At 45.1% G+C, this 21,710-nt stretch overlaps 1 protein-coding gene across 2 annotated transcripts in view; it reads right to left on the reverse strand.

The window, feature by feature from the left end:
* LOC149336112 (uncharacterized) overlaps window positions 1-21,710 on the reverse strand; it is a 42,559-nt gene continuing 20,849 nt past the window's right edge. The window contains exons 1-5 of one of the 2 annotated variants that reach the window (XM_089552598.1): window positions 16,301-16,447; window positions 8,719-8,854; window positions 5,367-5,515; window positions 1,650-1,761; window positions 1-322 (exon numbers count right to left, since the gene is read on the reverse strand). In XM_089552598.1, the coding sequence (XP_089408724.1) occupies window positions 106-322; window positions 1,650-1,761; window positions 5,367-5,515; window positions 8,719-8,854; window positions 16,301-16,376 (690 nt within the window). In that variant the 5' untranslated portion in view covers window positions 16,377-16,447 and the 3' untranslated portion in view covers window positions 1-105. Of the gene's footprint in view, window positions 323-1,649; window positions 1,762-5,366; window positions 5,516-8,718; window positions 8,855-16,300; window positions 16,448-21,710 lie in introns of those variants that run through there. The other variant, XM_089552599.1, reaches the window with a different exon arrangement.

Below are 21,710 nucleotides of genomic sequence, written 5' to 3' on the forward strand. Positions count from 1 at the left end.
TTCATTGGCAGCGCTCATTTTCGCGCGAAGGCATATGTTTATTGAATATTACCGAGAGTGAGGCATTGCAACTTCAGTACTCGGGCCTCTAACACATGTCGACTGCTAAGCAATAGCACTGGCCAATGAGATTAGCACAATTCCTCCAGCTACTACTATCGAGGCTTTTGTCAAAGAAGCAGCGCCACCGCTGACAGGAAAAAAAGTGAGGTTGATGGTGGCGTCCGCTATATTTTCCAGGCGAGCAATGCCTGAAGTGCTTGGCATGTGCCTGCAGGGACTGGCGGCCGTCAGAAGGCACAGCTTGATGTCCTGAGCATTCCTAAAATAAAGAAGGGACAAAGAAAATTAGCAGTTAAAACTGAAATATCCGCACACGTAAATATGGCCCGGTGACCGCAAGAGACTCTCAGGTATCTGTGATGTCTTAGCTACCTTGATTATCCTGCGAAGTTTGTTTCTCTATTTCTGTGTGTGCCCTTTATGTAAAGAATTTCCTGATCGATACAATCTCATTTCGAGTTCTGTTTTATAAAGCATCGATTTAATTAAGTACAATCCTTGAAAATATTTTATTAGATATCACTATGAGTGCAATATATTTAATGGAGTGTATGCACTTGTACTAACAATCAGAGAAGGTAACACCAAATGCAAGCACCACAGGCAAATAGAAAGAAAGAAATGAAAATCATACAGGACACGAATTTTTCAGACGTTGCTCGTAGAGTGCTTATTTTGTTTCCTCAATGTGACATACGATTAAATAAGATGCCATATCAGCGGTTTTATTACACACTGATCTATTTCTTAAACTACTGCACAATGTAATAGCACTGACCACAAGTGTGATTGTCTGGTTCACACTGTCAGAAAACATACCGTTAGACTTATTTTCGGGTCTTTATTCAACAAATTTGATAGCAGCTACCAAAGCACTGAAGTTTGTAATAAAGCAGTTTATCATCACGAACATGTTCAAGAAAATAAAATGAAATTTAAGCAGCCAAGCTCTGCTGATACGATTTTCTTAGTAAGTGAACCAATTGGATATTAATTCATTTTCGGATAATTCCTATTTTGAATAGTATGTATATATATATAGCTTCTCAAACGCGCACATTTGCCGCGCACACAGGCATTTCGAGCCAGCGACAGCACTCCCAGATCAATGCTGTCATGGAAAAACCACCAAACAGGAAAGAAACGCTAAGAAAAGCCCCATATTACACACAGCATCTCGCGTCTGCTCCATCTCAGTCAAACGCAGCTGCGGCCGGCCGCACTAGCCAGCGTGGCAGTTATGCCCTAGATGGCGTTAGGCCTGCAACTGGGCTGCGATTATTAGAAAATAGTGCATATGGAGTGTAACTGATAGCTGTGGCAATACAAGCTCACGTCTGCAAGCCTTCCATGTCTCATTCGGTAGATGCACCTTTATACTTTACCGACACAACGTCACACACTGAGCAGTTACATTCCACATTCGCCTGCGTACTTGTGATCACCACCACGCGATATTATGCACGTGAAACATGCACTCCCTGAAAACTCATTACGCAGCCTTTCGGGGACCAGCTCTGAATAAAACCTGAAATCATTTCATTAAAAAAAAATATCAAAGGACAGTTTCGTAATGAATTTCCTACCTTTGTTGTGCCTCTGCTTGCATTGCCAAAGTTCCTTCTTCGACGTTCCGGAGGTGCCTTCGGCAGGTGCGAATCTCGTCAAGGTTGAGACAGCCACGAAGAAAGGTAACCGCTAGGAAATGAAAAGATAAACAAAAAGATAAAGAGCGAGTCTGACACAACATTGACAAGCATAATTAACCGCCGTGCAGGCACATGTAAGTCAGCACGTTGGATTATATAACTGAACGCCTAAATCCTACAAGAGAAACCTCAAAGTAAAGAAGATTAAAACAAAAAGGATGTTTTGTACTAGAAGCTGTGGGGGACGACAGCTGAGATGTTATTAAATGAAAAAAAAAAGAGAAAATGAAGTTTAACACGCAACTGACCGTCGCCCGCAGGCGCGTCAGCCTTCTCATGTCTGCTAGTGCTCTGGAATATTTCAGCAATCGAAGCCATCTAAATGAGCCAATCTCGAACTTGTAAGGTAGCAGTCGACAGTGTGCAGAGAAATCATGCCCAACTCATCCCATACTTGCAATCGGTTTTAGCGGCAGTCACCATAGCATCTTGGATTACACTGTTTTAACGGTCGCCACTGCGCAGAGAAATCATTCCCAACTCAACCCATAGTTGCAATCGGTGCTAGCGGCAGTCACCATAGCATCTTCAATTACACCGTTTTACCGTGAAAGTGTTAAGTGGCAACCCCGACGTCGATGCCATTGACGAGTCCAGAGAATCAGGCGGCCCACCTGCCACCTCAGTCACGTGACCTTGTGATGTCCTTGAATCCAGCCCACTAGACTGTGAGCAACCTGCCAACCATGGCAGTTAAATTATTCATTGGTCTCGAGAGGAACCTGGACGTCACAAGTTCCACAGGTGGCTGTCTCTGAAACAGACACCTGCTGATGTAGTGACGCATCGCTTAACCACTGCACCACAGCACCAGATTATGAGGGCTCCTCATGATTTGTGAATGTAGAGAGTGACCGATTCCTCATATAAGGGCATCTAGGTTAGCACCTAGGTGAGAACCTAGAGGACGGCTGGCAGGTGGCAGGTGAAGAGACGGGAACCTGCCGTGGTTGCATGTGGAGGGTTCACGCAGACACAGTCGCCGGCATCGCCGCACAGTTTTCGCCTTCATGGTCCTCCTAATGCTGTCGCTTTAAAACCCCAGGTTTTTGCAGTCTCCGAGAATGAAGCCTCCAAGCTAAAGAAACACCATCCGACCACATCCGCTAGCTTGGAAGCTGCCCCCATACCCACAGCCATCCTCGAACCTTCACCCCTTTGCACTCCCACCTTCCTTCAGCCTCCATTTGCGCCATCTGCCATTATCCTAACTACCTCCAACATCCACTAGGCCTCCATCTAGTATAGTTGAATACAAATCAAGAGCGAAGCGGCTTTTCCCCGTGAAGGAACCCCTTTCTAGCCAATTGCGTCAGCCTATTCTCATGAGCCTGCTAGCGTGACAATGCTGGAAGCTGCAGATGAAAGGGGATAGTCCCCTCCTTCCATGCCCGGGAATAGTCCCCTACTCGCATTGTCACGCCGCTTTCTGCATTTTCAGGCTAGCATGTTCTTGAGAATCGGCCGACCCCATTGGCTGGAAAGGGGTCCTTTGACGGGGAAAAGCCGCTTCTTTCTTGAGTTGTATCCGGCTATGGAAGCCCACCCAGCAGCGATAGGAAGAACCGATGGAGAAATCTAATTCAAACGCGCAGTGGGAACGCCAGTTGCCAGCTCAGGAGAAGCACGCCCAGATACCTCCTTAACCCGATACCCACAACTACGGGGCTAACCGGCCAGCCCCGACCACCCTCGAGCTAGCTCCGCCCACTTTCAACCTCCACAAAAATTCTGTCCCGTGTGCGAAGCCGCGCCCTAGATTAAAAGCAAACATTAAAGTAAACGCACCAAAGTTATTATTGACGGTTAATCCAGCTGCTTTCGCAGAACTGTCACATCAGATGTCTGATCAGCACGTAACTTTTTAAAGCTAAGCTTTGTCTACTAACAAAAACTACTCGGCGATTGCGACAGCAGCGAGCATGTTTTGTGGTAGATGAAGGTGAGGATAACGGTCACTCTAAGCAGCGCTTCATTTGAAGACAGCGTCGGACGTCCGCGATGAAAAGCATGGAGCAAGGGCTGCAGTCGTTACCACCACGGAAACTTCCGCACACGATCACGTTTCTTCCATTGTGCCATGGTCGCATCTCGCCTTGCAAACAAAATGATAAGGCCGCGTGCCGCCGGCGATAAAGGCCGCAGTTAAAGGACAAAGAAAACAACATATATCGCCAATATCATGGCGTGTTTGCCAATGACAATTTGTGTTGGAAAACAGGTGCGAGGTGTTTGGAATCTTCATTCGGTAACCTCGATCCTCGTTACGGACACAGTTTATTCTCGCCCCACGTGCACACTGCAGAGGAAGTTTGTTCGTCGCCTTTACTCTTGTGTCTTTTGTGCGCTGTTTTTCAACCATGAAGTTTGTTCTGTTATCAGTTACCACCAAGACTGGACAGATGATTCTCGTCTTTGCTGCTGAAGAACCCGAAGAAGCAACTCAACATCTACAACATACGAACTTCGTTCACAAACGTGGGATACTTCATGGCCTGAGTCCCTAATTTAATCCCTCGCATCACATTGCCTCCGAAAGGATTGCTTGAAGTAGTCGACTCAGAACGTAGGTTAGCGGAGAAAAAAGGACTCAATGGTTTACTGAAGCCCACCAGCGGATGTCGACAACGTATGCGAAAATTAGATTAAAGTTCACGCTGTGGAAGCTAAGTGAATCGCTGCTCCTCAAGGCGCATTTTGAGCGACGCATTTGTTCTTGAAGGAAACAGATATATGTACCAGAAACGCGGAATGGCTTCCAGGAAAGCGAAGCTGTTTTTTACTACATGAGCGCTTGATATTTTGCTCTGTTATTCCGATTCTTTCTTTCTTTGGCTCTATGGTACTTGTAACTGTCGTTTAGCATTGCATCACTGTATTTATGCCTGGCGGGAAAGTATCAAGCGTCGAGCAATCTTGTTCAAATAAAAGGTCTCTCTAGGGGGCCTTGCTGAAAATGCAGGGATGGAAGTGAAGGTCGAGCCGCCGCGGTGGCTCAGTGGTTATGGTGCTCGGCTGCTGACCCGAAAGACGTGAGTTCTATCCAGGCCGCAGCGATCGGGTTTCGATGGAAGCAAAATGCTAGAGGCTCGTGTGCTGTGCTATGTTAGTTCACGTTAAAGAACTCCAGGTGGTCGAAATATCCGGAGCTCTTCACTACGGTGTCCCTCATAGTCTGAGTCGCTTTGGGACGTTAAACCCCATAAACGATTAACGAAGTGAAGGTTGATTAAATAGGCATCATGATGTGATGCAAGACGCGGGTGTATAACGGGGTAGATTTCCTACGTTGCGATTCAGAGCGCGTGCCGTCGTCTGAATATGAAGGGATTCCAGGTAAATCTTTGCTGCCTTATTCGTTTCTTTTCCGATTGCCACGTGTCAGGCAGTATTCCCATACGTGAATGCAAAGGCACTTCTCAAGACATCCTCATCAATTTGTAAACCAATGCATAATTTACAGGAATTTCAGATATGTAGCATAAGTGTTTCCATGCCAGCCCGACGAATGAGGCAAGGCTGCGAAGGTTAAACGGAAAGAATTAGAGCATTAGAGAATTGTTAGCTCAAAAAGGTAGAATTGCACGCACTCACAGTCACACTCCTTTGAAGCACTAGTCGCTCGGTGAATCGCAGTGTATCCTCGCTCCATGGTAGTAAACATTTCCTTTTCTTCGTTTGAACAGCTGCTGTAGTAGTTCTTGCAGGGTGGTTGAGCAGGGAGCTCATCTGATTTTGTATCACTAGAAAAGATAAAAAAATCCAAATAGTTGAAGATGCTTCTTCTCAGGCTCCGTTCACCGCACGTACCATATGCATTTAATATAGCAGCGCATTCCAGTGCAAAAATTCGGCACAGACGGTCCCAAAATACGACAGAAATTTTCTTTTTATCCTATGCCAAATTTTCTGATGTATTGGGAAGTTGTCAGTCGTTCCTAGAGAACTGGGTCTGTCGTTACTACAGGAGACAGCACAAAACTACAGAAAATACTGTTGTTGCTAAAATAATTTCTGTTGTCAGGTCCCAAAATACTATACGCAGATCTGTTGTGCCAACAGAGAATTTTCGCTACTTCAACGAGTTGTGCATGGGAGAGGTTGCTTTGCCTGCAACTTTCTCGAAAGCGAACGTAGCTCGGCGCAATGTAGACGGAATTTGCTGGATTGCAGCGCCCAGAGCAAGTGCGTTTTCGAAATTCTAAAAACTTATATGGATATTACTTACGGTGGGCTACACGCCTCTCAATAATTGAAGGGCCTAACAGTAATGGTTAAAAAGTTAACTATTCACTATTAGTTATCCATCCTACTAGATAGCACGTGTTAGGTGTATCCTGATGTACTACACTCCAGACAATCCATGCCGAAAAGAGCGGTCTTCCATAACAAAAAGCCTATTTTTAAATATTGTGTAGAGTATTAAGTAAAGCACCCTGTATTTTGAAAGTATTGGACGCCCGAATAACCTGTACGAGAGCGGAGAGCGGAGCGTTGCAGGAACTTGTCTGTATCTCTTATGAGAAAAAGAAAAAAGGAATATTATTCATCACTGGTGAAACAGGCGCATGGAAATGCAAAAAAAAATTTGGGATATAGTGAACGACGCAATCGGCTTGCGATCCAGTACAGCAACACTCCCTGAGACAGTTGACGAAGACACAGCAGAATCATTTAATACCTATTTTACCTCCATTGGGCCTACGGTTGCCGCGCAGGTTCATGCTGACGCACCTACGGCGAAGATGCCGGAACGTGTTAACAACAGTTTTGCTTTGCCTGACATAGACATAGAAGAAATAATCACTGCAGTCGGCAGCCTTTCAGCCGGCAAGGCGGCAGGACCTGATGCAATACCCGTTAGACTGATAAAAAACAACATTGATATACTAGCGATCCATCTACTACACATCTTTAACCATTCATTGGCAAATGGAATATATCCTGACGAGCTGAAGGTTGCAAGGGTTGTACCTATTTATAAAGGCGGTGAGCGATCTTATCCGCGAAACTACAGACCAATATCGGTATTAAATGCAATTAATACAGTTTTTGAAAAGGTTCTTTGTAAACGTATACAAAATTTTCTAAATAAATATAACATTATATGTCATAATCAGCATGGCTTCAGGCCCCAAAGGTCAACGTCATCCGCAGTTCTTGTTCTTTCACAACTTATAAATTCTGCACTGCATAATAATAAGCTGGCCATAGTAGTATATTTAGACATATCAAAAGCTTTCGATACGGTTGATCACACAATAATACAACAGAAATTGGAAACCTACGGTTTAAGAGGGAAAATTTGTGATCTAATTAGAAGCTATTTTACAGGACGGAAACAATATGTTGTCGTGAACAATTTAGCCTCACTACCACAAAGCATTAATCTAGGTGTGCCTCAGGGCTCCGTGCTTGGGCCGCTATTCTTTTCCCTGTATATTAATGACCTTCCATCAATGCTGAAATATTCGAAAGCTGTAATATATGCCGATGACACTGCATTACTTTTTACAGGAGAAAATTTAGAGGCACTTAAATGTATAATTAATGAAGAGCTTAGTGAAGTTTCGCAGTGGTTTAAAAGTAATCGGCTAACCCTTAACACTGAGAAAATAAAGTACACCGTGTTTCACTCGCGCAGGAAGAACATGAACTACGAACATATATCTCTAACTATCGACAACACGACTCTGCTGAGGGTGCCTCAATACAAGTATCTAGGTGTCCTGTTCGCGTCTGATATGCACTGGAAAGAACAAAGTAATAATATTTGCTCCAAATTAGCCTATGGTTGTCATATTTTACTAAAGGCCAGGGACTGCTTTGATCTTCCAATTCTACGCATTCTGTATTTCGCCTTTGTGCACAGTCAATTATCTTATTGCCTGGAAGCATGGGGTGGTACATATAAAACATATCTAGATCCTGTTTCTCGCCTTCAAAAACGAGCTATTCGTATGATAACTTATTCAAATAATACATACCCCAGCAGGCCACTCTTTCAGCAGCTTCGTATCTTACCCCTATCAATGGCATATAAACTGAAGATAGCTGAAATAGTAAACAATGTAATAAAATCTAACAACCCCCTGCCCCTTAGTTTATTTAGATTACCAATGAAACAAACAAGAGCTGCAACTAACAATCTATTTAATTTACCACCTTGTTACAATATGTACGGCCGGAGACTCCTAGAATACAGCGGAGCCCATGTGTGGAATGAAATCCCTAATGAAGTTAAAGAAAAAAGTAACTTTTCGGCATCTTTAAAACACTATTTAATTTCCACGGAAATGTAGGAATGAATTCAATTGTGTGTGTTAATCTTGAAGTTCTTTTATTTTACACGTTCTGCAGTAATATTGTACTTGTTTTGTATTTGGACCCCTCACTAGCCGTAAAGGCTATGGGTCCAAACAACAGTTTGTGTACTGTTTCTGAGAATAAAGAAAAAATTCAAAAAAAAAAGCTAGAAACATCTACCATTACTTACTCCACTCGTTTGCGATTCTAAACGTTTAGAACAAAGCCGCAGGTAGAAATCGTAAGGAATTTAAGGGAAATATTTTGTGCGCCTACAACACACTAAGGCTTAATGAGTGCGTAGCTTCAAAAAAAGTGCATTCGCATGCCGAAAAAAAAAGCAGTATTCAAAAGACAATGTTATATCATAAAACTAACTCCTCTTCATTTAATATAGCGTACGTACTCTGCGAAAAAAAAAGTATTCTTTGAGCTCTTAATGAGGTCTATTTTATCGAGAGATTTGGTCGAAGCTTTGCTCTTGTAGGATCCTTTTTTCTTGGTGCGCCTGCATGAAAATATTTGTGTGACTTTCGTTCGTTCAAGCGGCAAAATATATATTGTAAAGGTGAACTAAGCTTGCGTATGTCACCAAGTAGATTTCAAGTTCATTGAGAGTAAGCGAACAAAGAGGACTTACTTGCGACAGAAGTCTTTGAGGTAGTCGTTCTTGTTTTCAGGAATATGCATGAATGGCCTTATAACGACTCGGTCGGCAATTTCCCAGTAGCATGATGAGACGAGGTGCAGATCGCATTCAGGTTTCGTGTCACCACCTTCAAAATGAATGAGAAAGGTGTGTTCGCCAGGGAAGTGTAAGCGTGTTGAACGATTACACGCGCCCTATTCGGCTGTGAAATATTCCTGAAGATATTTTCTCCCTTCATGTCTAATACAGTAAACAGAATAGAAAGCATATCTTTTTTTAGGTTTTCCTGGTCACGCATCTGTGCCAGAACTCTTGCAATCAATAATCAAGTGTGCCTACGGTGAAAAAATTGCCGGCGGAATGTTCGCAAGGCTACCCTATCAGTAGATTACAATATATGAACTCAGAAAATTTACCTATTTGAATACCTACCCAAGAAATAATTGCCAGACACCGTTTGCAAAAAAAAAAAAATTGTCTTGGCTCATGGCTTTTTCATGGCTTTTTCATAAAACCCAAAATGGGTTTTATGAAGTTATTATGATGCCATTCGGCCTTTCCAGCGCTCCTGACTCATTTGAAAGATTTATAAATATGCTTTTGCGTCGACTGAAGTGGCAAGTGTGCATGTGTTATCTGGACGATGTTGTAACTTTTGGAAAGACCTTGGGAAGTGTATCGCCGTTCTTTTCGGCGTACAAGGATTTCGTTCGCGCCTTTATGGACGTGTTTTTACAGTTGTCGCAGACCATCTCTTTGCTGTTTTGTGAAACTGTGCCAGTCCTGTGGTCGGCTGGCCTGCTGGGCATTCACTTAAAGGGAAACTGCTTAGGTTTTAGAAATCAACGAGCTTAAGAGGGTCGAATGTGTGAAACCTGCAGGTAAAGCATGCGAAGTCTTTTTGGGCTAGCACTTAAAATAGTGAAATATTCGCCGATTAAAATCCGGATGCCCTTCAAGCTTCTCTGCAGCGCACAACGCCAAGGGGGGGCGCATGATGACGTCATCGAAGGTATCGGTACATTTCCAACACACAAACGCCTGCTTTGAAGGAAAAAAAAACCAACGCCACAGAAGGCGAACCCTGCCAAGAGTTATTTGGCAGCGTCTAACGAGTCAAGGCAGGGCGTGGCTGACGACAGCGGTAATTTGAAATCATACCTTCCGTGACGTCACGCTGAGTTTTTCTGCACTACTCCGGTGCATTGAGGAGAAGCGCAAAATTCAATCGTCGATTACGTCACTATTTTAAATGCTAGTGCGAAAACACTTGGCATGCTTTACCTACAACCTATATAGATTTGAATCCTTGAATATCGCGAAATTCTCAAAAAAGTGCTGCAGTTGCCCTTTAAAGACTTCAACTTCGCATTGTCTCCCCAGATTGACCAGCACGTATGCAGTTAATGGGCAACATTACTCTCGGAGTCGTGTGACGCCCCACGCGGCCTGAATTCTTTGATACCTCACCGTCTGCATAACCTCGGCACCTGCTCATTTATTCTTCTCGAGCGAAGGAGAAGACAGACACATTTAACTTTCAGAAGGATATACTGACCACCTACCAGGAGCTTGTGCAAGAATACCTACTCGGCCGTAAACGATATCCCACCGACCACAAGACCCTAATTAAAGCCCCAAAACACGCCTGGTGTCGATTGCAAACATATTTGAAACTTGGTTCAGCGCAAAGACGCACACAAAGAATGGAAACGACACACACGGAGCGCTACTAACAACTGATTTATTGATAAATGCAAGAAACACATTTATAGTCTTCACACGCATGCGCACAATCGGGCGGCTCCAGGCTACTGGAGCCGCCCAGTTTTAGACGGCTCACACTTAACTAAGCTCACATTATGTCACTGAAGAAAGCGCGGGAACTAGATAAGGTGTATAACTCTGAACATGAAAATGACAAAAGAAAAGATATGGATGGGATATGACCGAAACATTTCGAGAATCGGCAGACGAAAAAGAAACGGGCCAGGATGTTACATGACGTTATATGACGTTGTTCAAAAACATACGCTCAGCCGAGTACAAACTTATGGAAGGGTCGCTATGCACTGGCTAGACTTTTTATGAATATGAAAGGCCTCCAAAATAACTCTTGATTTTGTGCGTTTACTTCTGCCTACCACCTTCTGCCTTTGCTTCTTTGAACCGTGGCGCGCAGATGCACCCCATTACGTGCGAAACTAGATTCGCAAGCTTATCTTGATTTATCAAATTTTGAGCATGCTCCCTTAAAAGGTCATTGATGCAACGCCCTGTCTGCCCAATATAGCACTTTCCACAGGACAGGGGGATCTTGTAAACCATTCCTAAATCACATTTGACGAAGGCTTCTTCATGTTACTTTTTGCAACCGCGCTCACCATCTCCGCAGATGCAGGGGCACAGCTTCGCCAACTTATTTGGCGCGGAGAATACAAGAGGCACTCTGTGCCTGCCGGCCACATTTTTGATATTATGTGACACCTTATGAATACTATAAGGCATCACCTCAGGTTTGGGCTTTCCGCGTTAAGTTGCAGCCACGTTTCGTCGAGGGCGAAACTTCTTCAGGAGGGTTTCGGCTACTGCCGTAAGGACCGAGCAAGGGAAGCCTGCGGCCAAAAGCCTGCGCACCTGACGGTCGAAACTGCTGTGCATCTCGTGCGGACACGATTTCCGAAGCGCGGATTCAAGGCAGAGCATTGATACTGCTCTCTTAACGGTCTTAGAGGGAGACGAATCATAGGGCAAGAGTTCCTTCTTTGCGCGTGGAAAATACGCCCAACAGGTGTGTCCTGCATCAAACCTCAACCTCAGGTCTAAAAAGCGGACTGGGGTAGGACCCTATTGGCCCTTTCCCTTTACAATACTAGGTGGAGCCCCTATTCCGGTGCCCCATTGTCAAGCAACGCCGCCCGCGTCCGTTGAACCAAGGCCTTTTGGCTCTTTAGGTCTTAACAGCCGAGCAGGGCCGCCTCCCAGTCCTCTCTGGTGGGGTTGGGGTTGGGGGGGATAGATGGGTTTGATTGACACGCCCAGACCATGTGGAGGGTGTCAGCCACCTCCCCACAGAACTGGCACGCACCATCAAAGGATGTATTGAAATGTTTAAGCACCGCCGGGCACAGTACAGTGTTAGTGAGAATTTTGATGAGGAGGCGCTCGTCAGCGCGATCCAGACCCTTACAAGGGGCCAGGTAGCGCCGGTGCTCCTCCTTGTAGTAATCGGTGATTTGTTTGAATGTAAGGGCCAAATTGTCTGATTGGGAGTACCCTTCCAAGGACAGAGAGATAGCCCGGGGACAGAGTGCGCGGGCGGCCTGATCGGCCTGTTAGATTCCCTGGAGTCCCTGGTGACCGGGGGCACAAATCAGGTTGCGTGCAGTTGGATCTTCGCATCGACAGTTATATTCCAGTATGCGCCAGGCAAGCGGGGGAGCCCAGCCCAACTCGTAGTTCCGACAGGCCCCTCGCGAGTCGGTGATGATGTGTTTTGACTTGGGATTCGTGAGAGCCAGAGCAATGGCAATCTCCTCCGCGTGTGTTGCGCTGTATGCTTTGAAAGTGAACCCGTTAACTGTGTTTGTGTTGTGTACGACTGCGGCCGTGTACCACCCCCCGTGGTGTGGGCCGGCAACGTCCACGTAATATACGTGTTCTTGGTGACCATAGTATCGCGCCAACGCTTTTGCGCGCGCCTAGTGACGACCGCTATGATCTTCTCTGGGCATGTTGCGGGGAAGGGGTCGGACCCGGAGGGCGTGTCTCCAGGCTTCTGGCACTCTCTTCCTTTCCTCAATGTGGTAGTCGTGTTTGATGTGTAGCCGGTCCAAGAGGCGGCGACCGGACGTGGTCTGTGCAAGAGGCGTGTATTGGTTGACTAAGTGTGCTTTTCCAAGCTCCCGGAATGTGTTCACCACGCCCAAGGCCAGAAGTGGCGACCGGGAGATCGATAGCCCGCTTGATGACTTTCCACAGGATGGCCTCCAGTTGGTCATCATCGTGTTTGCCCAGGTGCAAGTAGAGAGTTGAGTAGAGGATTTTACTCGTTACGAAAGCATGGGCAAGCCGCAGTGCATCCTTGCTTCGTAATCCGCCCCGCTTGTTGGAGACCCGGCGGACCATGCGGCCCACCTGCTTTGGCGGCCTTGTCAAATATGGTGGCGGCTTTGATTCAGCGCGGAGTTCCTGTTTCATCCAAACACTCTCGGTGGACTGCAAACTGGTATTAGTCAACATGAAAAGACGTCCCCCCCTGCCCCCCCCCTCCCGTATTTGACCGCTATTTCGCCTTGCAAAACAGAACGCGAAATATCTCCTGACATCTGCTGTCTTCTCTGACCAGCGCACACACACTGTAACCATCTACCATGCATGCGGAATTGGCCCGTCTGATACTGTTGGTACAGCCTTTCCCTTAGCCTGCTTCAAGGCTTCATCTGGTTAAATGCTAGCGAATGGGTCTTTGACTCCACCTTGAGGGGAGTAAAACAACGTAGGCCATGGCCTGCTTTAACCAAAGCTTCTGCAATAAAATAATATTATTGTCGATTTCAGAAAATCGTAGAGGGGGCTAGAAGAGTCACTACCACCATAGCGGATGGACATGCTCTTTCCTGCCTGCGTTGTCTTACACCATCAGAAAAAAACCGCAGCCAAAAAAGACCAGATGGGGAATCACAACGGAGGTTGACTTATATCTGCAATATTTAAGTGCTAACACATCAAGGGAAAATTGCCCCCCCCCCCCCCCCCCCCAGGACTTCTGCGCCCAGAAGGCCCGTCTACTTAATAGGCAGTTCTCAATGTAATGAAAGTGATGTGCTGCCTCCAACACGGCCATTATAGAGTATAATGAAGTATTTACTGTTGTAAGGTTCAGGGAAGAACCCTTGAATATATTACAGCCAGTTCTTTGCAGTACTAGTAAAACCACTTCAAAAATATAGTTACATAAATTCGCAGTTCCACAGTTCACCTACTAAATATTTACTGAATGAGCGAAACAACTGCTCAATTCTTCTTTGACGCTTGCTGAGCAGTTGTTCAGTTTGTTGAGCTGATCCAAGGTCTTGAAGTTGTTTGAAATATTTGAATTCTTTATTTTAAGTTTACAAATTCAGTGACAGCTTTGCGCAGCTGCACATTATGTCTACCAAATAAAAAACCCCATTTTGCTTAATGATCGTGGCACCCATTCAACGGTTTGAAGCCCCGCCAGTTCTCTCGCTGGATGCGGCAAAGCGCGCAGTCATTTGGGCACGTACGGGGCGCGCTCGTCATGCCGGTGTTCACCGTCTACCTAGGTCCACCTCTTGCGTCCCGTCCTATCCTGATTGCGTTTTTCCAGGGGTCGTCTGAACACCCAGAACAGATTTCACCGTCGACAAGAAACTCCGAGCCTCTCGCACTCAAGCACCACATTCCCGCCGGCCTGTCGTCAGCGGCGCTAGCAGGATCTTGTTTCGAGCATTGATAGCAGGTGACACTCAACGGCGATAAGTAAGTGCAGGTATTCCAACGGCTAAATTCATGTTCCGTGCTTGCTATCTTATCTTCAAAAGCAATGTTACAACCGGCTTAGAATATTATTATAAAGAACAATCTTCAGCCACAATGATATTTCGTGCACGTCTCTGCTGTCTTGCAAGATACGTACTTTGTAATTCTATGACAGCATATAGAACGAGTGCTATGTTAATCAGTATTGAGCGGTACGAGTTCTTCATATTTCTCTGTAGTAGTTTGGTGCGAGCGCAAAGAAATACCCCGACGAACAATAATTCTGTGTACGCTTTTGTTGGCTGTCCCAAAGAAGCCTATGCTGTGGATACTTCGGAACCCGCGATAACGTTCAGACATCGGCACAGTTGAACAGATCGCTGGAATGGCACGCTCCGTTGTGCGCTGATGACATTCGTCCCTCCCTGAAGAGTTCGATAAAAATTTTCGAGAAGTTAGAAGTAAACAAGTACTCTTGCGAATGCGTATGCATTCTAAGGTGTTGTTCTGAGCCCTACGCCGCTCGTAGATGACGTCATTGCACTCTCTATCGCGCTGTTTGACCGTTGCATGCAGTTTGCGAACGTCAATACCTCTATGAATGCGTGACTCGCATATCAATCAAGGAAATTATACTAAAGAGCATCCTATGCAAATAAAACAACCCCACTTATTGACGCTTTCCCACTCCACCTGCATTGAATCTACACCGAAGGTTCGTGATGCAGTCATAATTCAATTCTTTTTCCGTCGCAATTATGCAAGAGGCATGGCGCGTTGATGCGACAAGGCCTCTTCAGGGTGAACGCCCGAAAGTGACCAGCAGTGTGCATCTTTTTTAACGATAGACGAAAATAAAAACAGAAACTTGGTTCCTTATATGAGTCAAAAACCTATAACCAACAGGAAGGCCAAGTTAAATCCCGGCCACAGCAGCTTCGTATTGATTGAGACAAAACACGAAAAGAATTCGAGGCGGTCTAACTTAATCATGAGCCCTCTACTACGGCGTCACTCCTAGCTTGAGTCACTTCAGGACGTTAAGCCTCGCAGTTTACAATTTTTGTAAGAAAAAGCTTTTGCGATTCTGCTATTATTCTCATCTGGGTATAGAGAAATAATTTTGCTATGACCGAAGATTTCCTCAAATTCACAATAACCACTGTCGTGATACATCTGGCTAGGATATTTTTGCCTCAAATGTGGTTATATTGGCATAAAGCTCCAAAATGCTCTATCGCCACATGAAAACAGCTTCACTTTTCTTCCCATCCTTTCTGAAATTCTCAATGAGAACAGCGGAAACATACAGAGGCTGGTCGTATTTCCCACAGGCCTCCTGTTAGCAGCTGGAAAGAAAAATGATTGTCTACAGCTGTTACCGCCCCCTTTTTTTTAATCCGAGGTGGTCAAGGAGTAGAAGTTTCTCTGAGAAAGGGCACAGTGAAGATGAGCGGGATTGCTGTAAAACTAGCAACATCCCAAATTCGCAAGAACACAGCCATTGTAACATATTGTAGGGTGCATATGCGTCGAATCAGTTGCAGACATCACGCCCTTCAAGACACACGTACAGCAGATTTCGCCCACACTTCAAGACATTTTCCTTCGTTTGTCTGTTTTTTCTGCCTCATACCCATATTTTTCATGCACCTGTGTCATGTTTCTTCGTAACATTTCGCCCGAAATATACCTCAACACAATCAACATCACGTTTTATGGTTTATGGCGGTTTAACGTCCTAAAGCAACTCAGGCTATGAGGGACGCCGTAGTTAAGGGCTCCGGAAACCTCGGCTACTTGGAGTTCTTTAACGTCTTTAACGTACACGTACATCGCACGGCAGATGGACCTCTAGAATTTCCCCTCCATAGAAATTCGACTACCGCGGCCGGGACTGAGCCCGCGTCTTTCGGGTGAGCAGCCGGGCGCCATAACCGCTGAGCCACCGCGGCGGCCCCGATCAAGCATTACAATGTGAATGTTCCTCAGTTAGTGTCGACAGGAACCGCGACTGTTACTATACATTATGCTTGCAATGACAAAGACGACAACCAGGAACTCTTACCTTTCACCAGCACGAGAGAAGTAAAAAATAGGCTTGTGCTAGCAATCTTTGCCACAAAATGCGCTACCATACTCATCAGTGTTTTGTCACAGCGCTGCACTCACAACACGGTCCGACTGATGTCCCCGAACACTTTGTACGAATCGTGCCGGAGCTTTTCACGCCTTCCTCTTCACACGCGTGGAGATAAGAGGGCGATACAGCAGGCAGCCCACGTGCTAAAATGAATATCTAGAGCTACAGGTGATACAATGTAAGTGAGAGTGGAAGAGTACACTTCGAACATAGCGTTTTGGGGCATTACATCGAAAACCTTAATTCTTTCATAGTAAGGTAATCATAAACGGTGACGCACATTTATGTAAACCCCTTTACTGTTATCGAAAGAGCCGCTGGAATCCAATCCTGATAAAAATATTCAGCTTTCCCGTTTCGTTTAAGTCGAGATAGCTCCTCCCTTCACTCGCGACCAGGGGTTGGAAAGAGGTGCTCCGCCAACAAGTTTATCAAGGGGCTATCGTGGGCCTTTGCCCTTGAGTATCCCACACCCGCCGCTATCTTTAGCAGCGTGCAGGTTCCGCATTAATAGCTTCGCACCTCCAACAGTTATCGGTGGCCTCATTGCTTGCCTGAACGCTAACGCAAAACCTGGAACTATGTGACGTAGGCAAATGGAAAAAATGGAAAGCGTAGTCATACAATGGGGGGCCAGTATCACCTTAAGCTCTAAGTGCAGCGACAAGAGACTGCATTCGGCGTTGTAGATGCTGCATGAAAATATTGGTCGCGTGAAGTATTGTTTTATGATGTGATGTATGACGTTTTACTATTGCGTGTTGATGACAACCAGTCACGTCAGCTCGTTCTGTGATGGCACCGTTTCATGCCGAGGACTACATGCATGATCTGTATGGAATTCCAAGACTGTCGTCATATCGGACCTTTAGATATTTCTGTGAGACAACCGCTTGTTAAACAGCGACTGGCTTCCTTCGAAAGGCACAGCATCTAGTTCTGAGCCCTTTAAAAATGGAGGACGCAAAGATGCAGGTTACGCACTGAACGTAGTGCCATGCAGGTAACTATGTCTCATGACTGAGATTAGGCCATATAAAAAACTTTTCTCTCTCCAGAGGATTCAGAATATCGAAAATTGTTTGATTTAGGTGATGTGATAGGCAACGCAGAATTCCAAATGACTACAGCATACAGTAAATATAAGAAAGAATGTGTGAGGCTTACACAAATATCCCGAGACAAGTACCACCGCCCGCGAACTTGACACGAACGCTCAAGCTCGTGACTTGGGCTGACATTATCGCCTCTGAGCGCTTGGTACTGGGCTCAAGACTGTGCTGCACGGTATGCTTGTGGCGGCTGACGAAAGCAGCTGGCTTGCAGGCACCTCTAGGACACACCGGCAAACGCTCAGAGGCGGTAATGTTGGTCCGAGCCGCGTGTTTGACCATTCGTGTCAAGTTTTCGGGTGACTGTAGTCGTCACTGGAACTTTAAAGTGCAGAAGGATTAATAAAAAGAATGCAGGGTAGACAATTTGGGTAAGTTATGGCCCATCAGCAGTATATATTGCCTTTACAGCGCAATGAGCCGTAAGAACTAAAGACAAACCCATTTTTATGTGATTACTAGAGGCCGGATTTTTAGGCTCTAAAAAGCACGTTTTAGGCGCCATAAATAGGCGGCTAAAATTGCATTTTAGGCACCTAACGGAGAAAAATCGGCACTATAAACTTTATCAAAAGTGCACACAGTTCCTATCTTCAGCGCGCAATATCTCCCGTAAAATAAATAAAAAACACAGCAGGAATAATTTGCGACCTTAAGCAAGGTGCGAACATTAGAAGCCGTTTTTTTAAGGCTGTCGCGCAACTTTTCGTAATATACACATGCTTCAGCAGAGCAAAGGGGACTGTTACCAACTCTTTGAATACACTTTGGTATACCTCGAAACAAACAATTCACTTGTCGTGTACAAAAGTAGAAACAATGAACACCTTTGCAGGAGGCCTGTATTTAGAAATTGATAGAAACATTGTCAATTCAAAGCATCTGACAAATGAGTTCAGTCTTCGCTCACACAGGAATTCAACTTATTTATTTCAGGCATACACAATGCTTCAAAATTAATAAATTGTTGTCATTTGTGTAAACAGTGTTTTATAGTTTGTTGCTTCACGTGTCTGGAGCCACGCGACTATCAAATGGTGCTTGCCATTAGAATGGTCTGGAAACCATAAATACGACATGCTAGAAAATGTTACACAGTGCTGCTTGATGCGGAATATGCCGAAAAGAATCACAGTTCTGCACGGGCCTACGTGAATCCACGAGGATCCATGGTAAAATAAACATCATCCATCTAGAAGTCACTGTTAAAGCTATGAAATCAGTAGGAGACAAGCACCATCTCCAGGTTTATGGACTCAAATTTATGCCTCTTATCAGTAAGAACAAGCTTGTATGCTAAAAAGGAACGCTCAACACTAACGGGTGTTACAGGAGCGTGCTTGTACTGAGGAACATTTGATGGCTTTGCACTGTTCGGTATCATAGAATGTTCACCGGTAAGTACTCCTGAAATTTGCTTGAGGGCTAAGAACCCCTCGTTTTTTTCCAAGACGGTCTGCAACTTTGCGCGGATTTACTCGGCAACTTCTTGGCAGAAGACAGGTTGGCAGAAGACAGTTTCGCAATCTGCAGTGTAGCATGGGGAATCAGTAGTTCATTGCCGAATCAATGCGCTCTTTGAGGTCTTTCCTTTCGGCATGGCTGAAAAGCCCGGTGCAGATCCCTTACCACTTGAAAATAACGACTAACGAGGCGTGCTGCGTCAACTCGTCATGCGCCATCGCCGCTTCTGGTGCTTTTGTTAGCAGTACGTTTACAGGGACATTGCGCCATCTGGCGAAGAGCAAGAAACCATTTCGGTTTAAGGATCGCGGGAATATGGCGCGGGAGCGACGCCGGAAGAGTGGCCTTCATGCAAGCATTAAATAAACATTGTTTGAGTCATTTACTCTATGGTTTGAGTGCACGAATGCGTTTTCGTATGCACGCCCGACTGCCAGCTGTCTAGTGCGGCCTGCTCCAACAAGATTACATCCAAATGCCATTTGATGAAGATGGCATGCGGCTGGGACACAAGGAACGAAAATAAGGCAGGTTACCCAGGTGGAAATTTTAATCAGTTAAACTGTTTCCAGCAGGTTTATGGAACATTTTACCGTTCGTTTCAATTGGAACCAACTGGGAACTATTTGAACGAACCTATAACTTCCTCGGTATACTTTCCGAAATGTGGTGCCATCTGGTCAACTACCACTTTAACAGCCAAAGACATCAACAAGCTGCCACGATAAAATGGCAGAAAATAGGAAAAAGGTTGCTTCGACATTTTCGGCTGACGTGGTTGGTATTGTGTACGCAGCCGGCGTAGGTGCAATGTTCACCACAGCCAACTAAGGAGGTCATCTAATGTTGCCACGTGTGTGTTCTACTCAAAACCGAACTGGATTCGAACGCAAACAGAATCTGAAAGCAAAACCACAGCGTATTTCAGGCCCCTTTTCTGTCAAATAGGCCATTTTTAGGCACAGACGTCAGAAATAGGCATTTATAGGCACTGACACCCAAAATAGGCATTTATAGGCACCATAAAAAGAGTATTAAACATATTGACAACACCTAATTCGTGCTCATATGTAAAAATGGTGCGCCTACGAAGCGTTGAAAAAAATAGGCATATGCCTGAAATCTGGTCTCTACACTGATTACGTATTGCTTTCACTTATCATTTGTATAACGCCACGGTAAACGGAATGGTCAGAGTTTGATTTTGGGAATACATAGCGTGGGACTTATTTGTCTGTCACTATCTCAAAATATTGATAAAAATGGCTGGCTGCTTGTTAAGCACAAAATATTATGCTAAAGCGCAGTTTTTTCTAGGGGGACGCCACCACCACGTGTATACCTGAAAGCGCATTTGATATGTCCACTGACCCAGGAAGTCAGTGGTGCGCGTCTTCAACTTTCTCATCTTCAATGCCAATTTACTCGATTCACGCCGCCGGCCTCCGTCAGTGCCGCGTTTCTGCAGCAGTGTTGTCAAAGCCAACGTGTATTGCTCTATAGCGTTGTCCACGCCAATGCATGCAGCGCACATCTCCCTGTCACTACAGCCACGTAGCTTAAAACGCGAATATTAGTTTAATAGTAGCGTCACTTGAATAGGTAGATGTGCAATGCACAACGCGAGACTGTGTTGCAGTTTAACACGACGCGTGCTCGGCTGCGGTGATAGTGCTCTCGAGTATACTGGCCAGTGAAGCTGCTCTGTTCATACCTCCGCGGGTTTGAATCTCAGGCACGGATACATATTTCATTTATTTTTATTTATTTATCTCAGTTGACACAAACCCACAAACGTACAAATATCGGAATATCTTGCTCCGGGTTTACCCCATGAAATATATCTTTTGCACTAGTAACTGCTGAAACACAGAACTTCAACATTGATGCACATTATCTCGACACACAACGGATTGTAGCAGTCTTGGTGACTACTTATCTGGAGTTGGCTCCCGTGCAGATCTTTCTAGTGATTGTTATTAGTATACAGTATACTATAGAACAACCAGACGGTTTCGTAAGGCTAACATGAGATATGACTTTAACTAGAAAAGAAAAAGATGAGATTTGCTTCTTAACTGAAGTAAACTAAGAAAAACTTACTGGAGCCGAATATGTGAATACAGCGAAATGTAGTCAGTACAGGAGTGACCAAGAAATATGAAACTTCTCACCCTTCGTCGAAACAAAGAGGACACTGTGAGCATCATCTCTGATTAACCGCGTGCTGTTGCGCCTCTTGCGCGGCATTTCCTTCTCGTGCTATGAAAAGAAGTTGTCGCTTCCCGTTACAGTCGTCTCGACGCCACATTCTCAGTCGGGCAGTCATTGCGTAACCAGAGTGTAGACGAAGTATTTGTAAAGGTACTTAAAAATATATACACAGGCTGTACAAGAATTTTTTCACAAGGAAAGGTGTAAAATATCTGTCAAGAAGGTGCCTGGTAAAGAGACACGATCTCTCTAGTAGCCTTCATCACTATTGGGAATGCATGCAGCGCTACAGAAACGACTTGTCCAGCAAAACGTATTACTAGGGTATACGCCGCGTTTACAGGTGGTTTTCGGAGAACTCGATTGGGAAGAGCTGGGCACGGAAGTAAAGTGGGGTCGCCTTAGTAGTCCCTGATTCGCTGATAACACTGCCTACGTGAGTAACTCAGGGGCCGAATCGTAAAACGTCGTCTAGGACCTTGAGAGGCAACGCATAATGTTAGGTCGAAAACTCGGGATAAAGAAATCTTAAGTAATATGCAACA

Source organism: Amblyomma mixtum, chromosome 7, assembly GCF_055824585.1.
Source record: "Amblyomma mixtum isolate Tamu chromosome 7, ASM5582458v1, whole genome shotgun sequence".
Lineage (NCBI taxonomy): Eukaryota > Metazoa > Arthropoda > Arachnida > Ixodida > Ixodidae > Amblyomma > Amblyomma mixtum.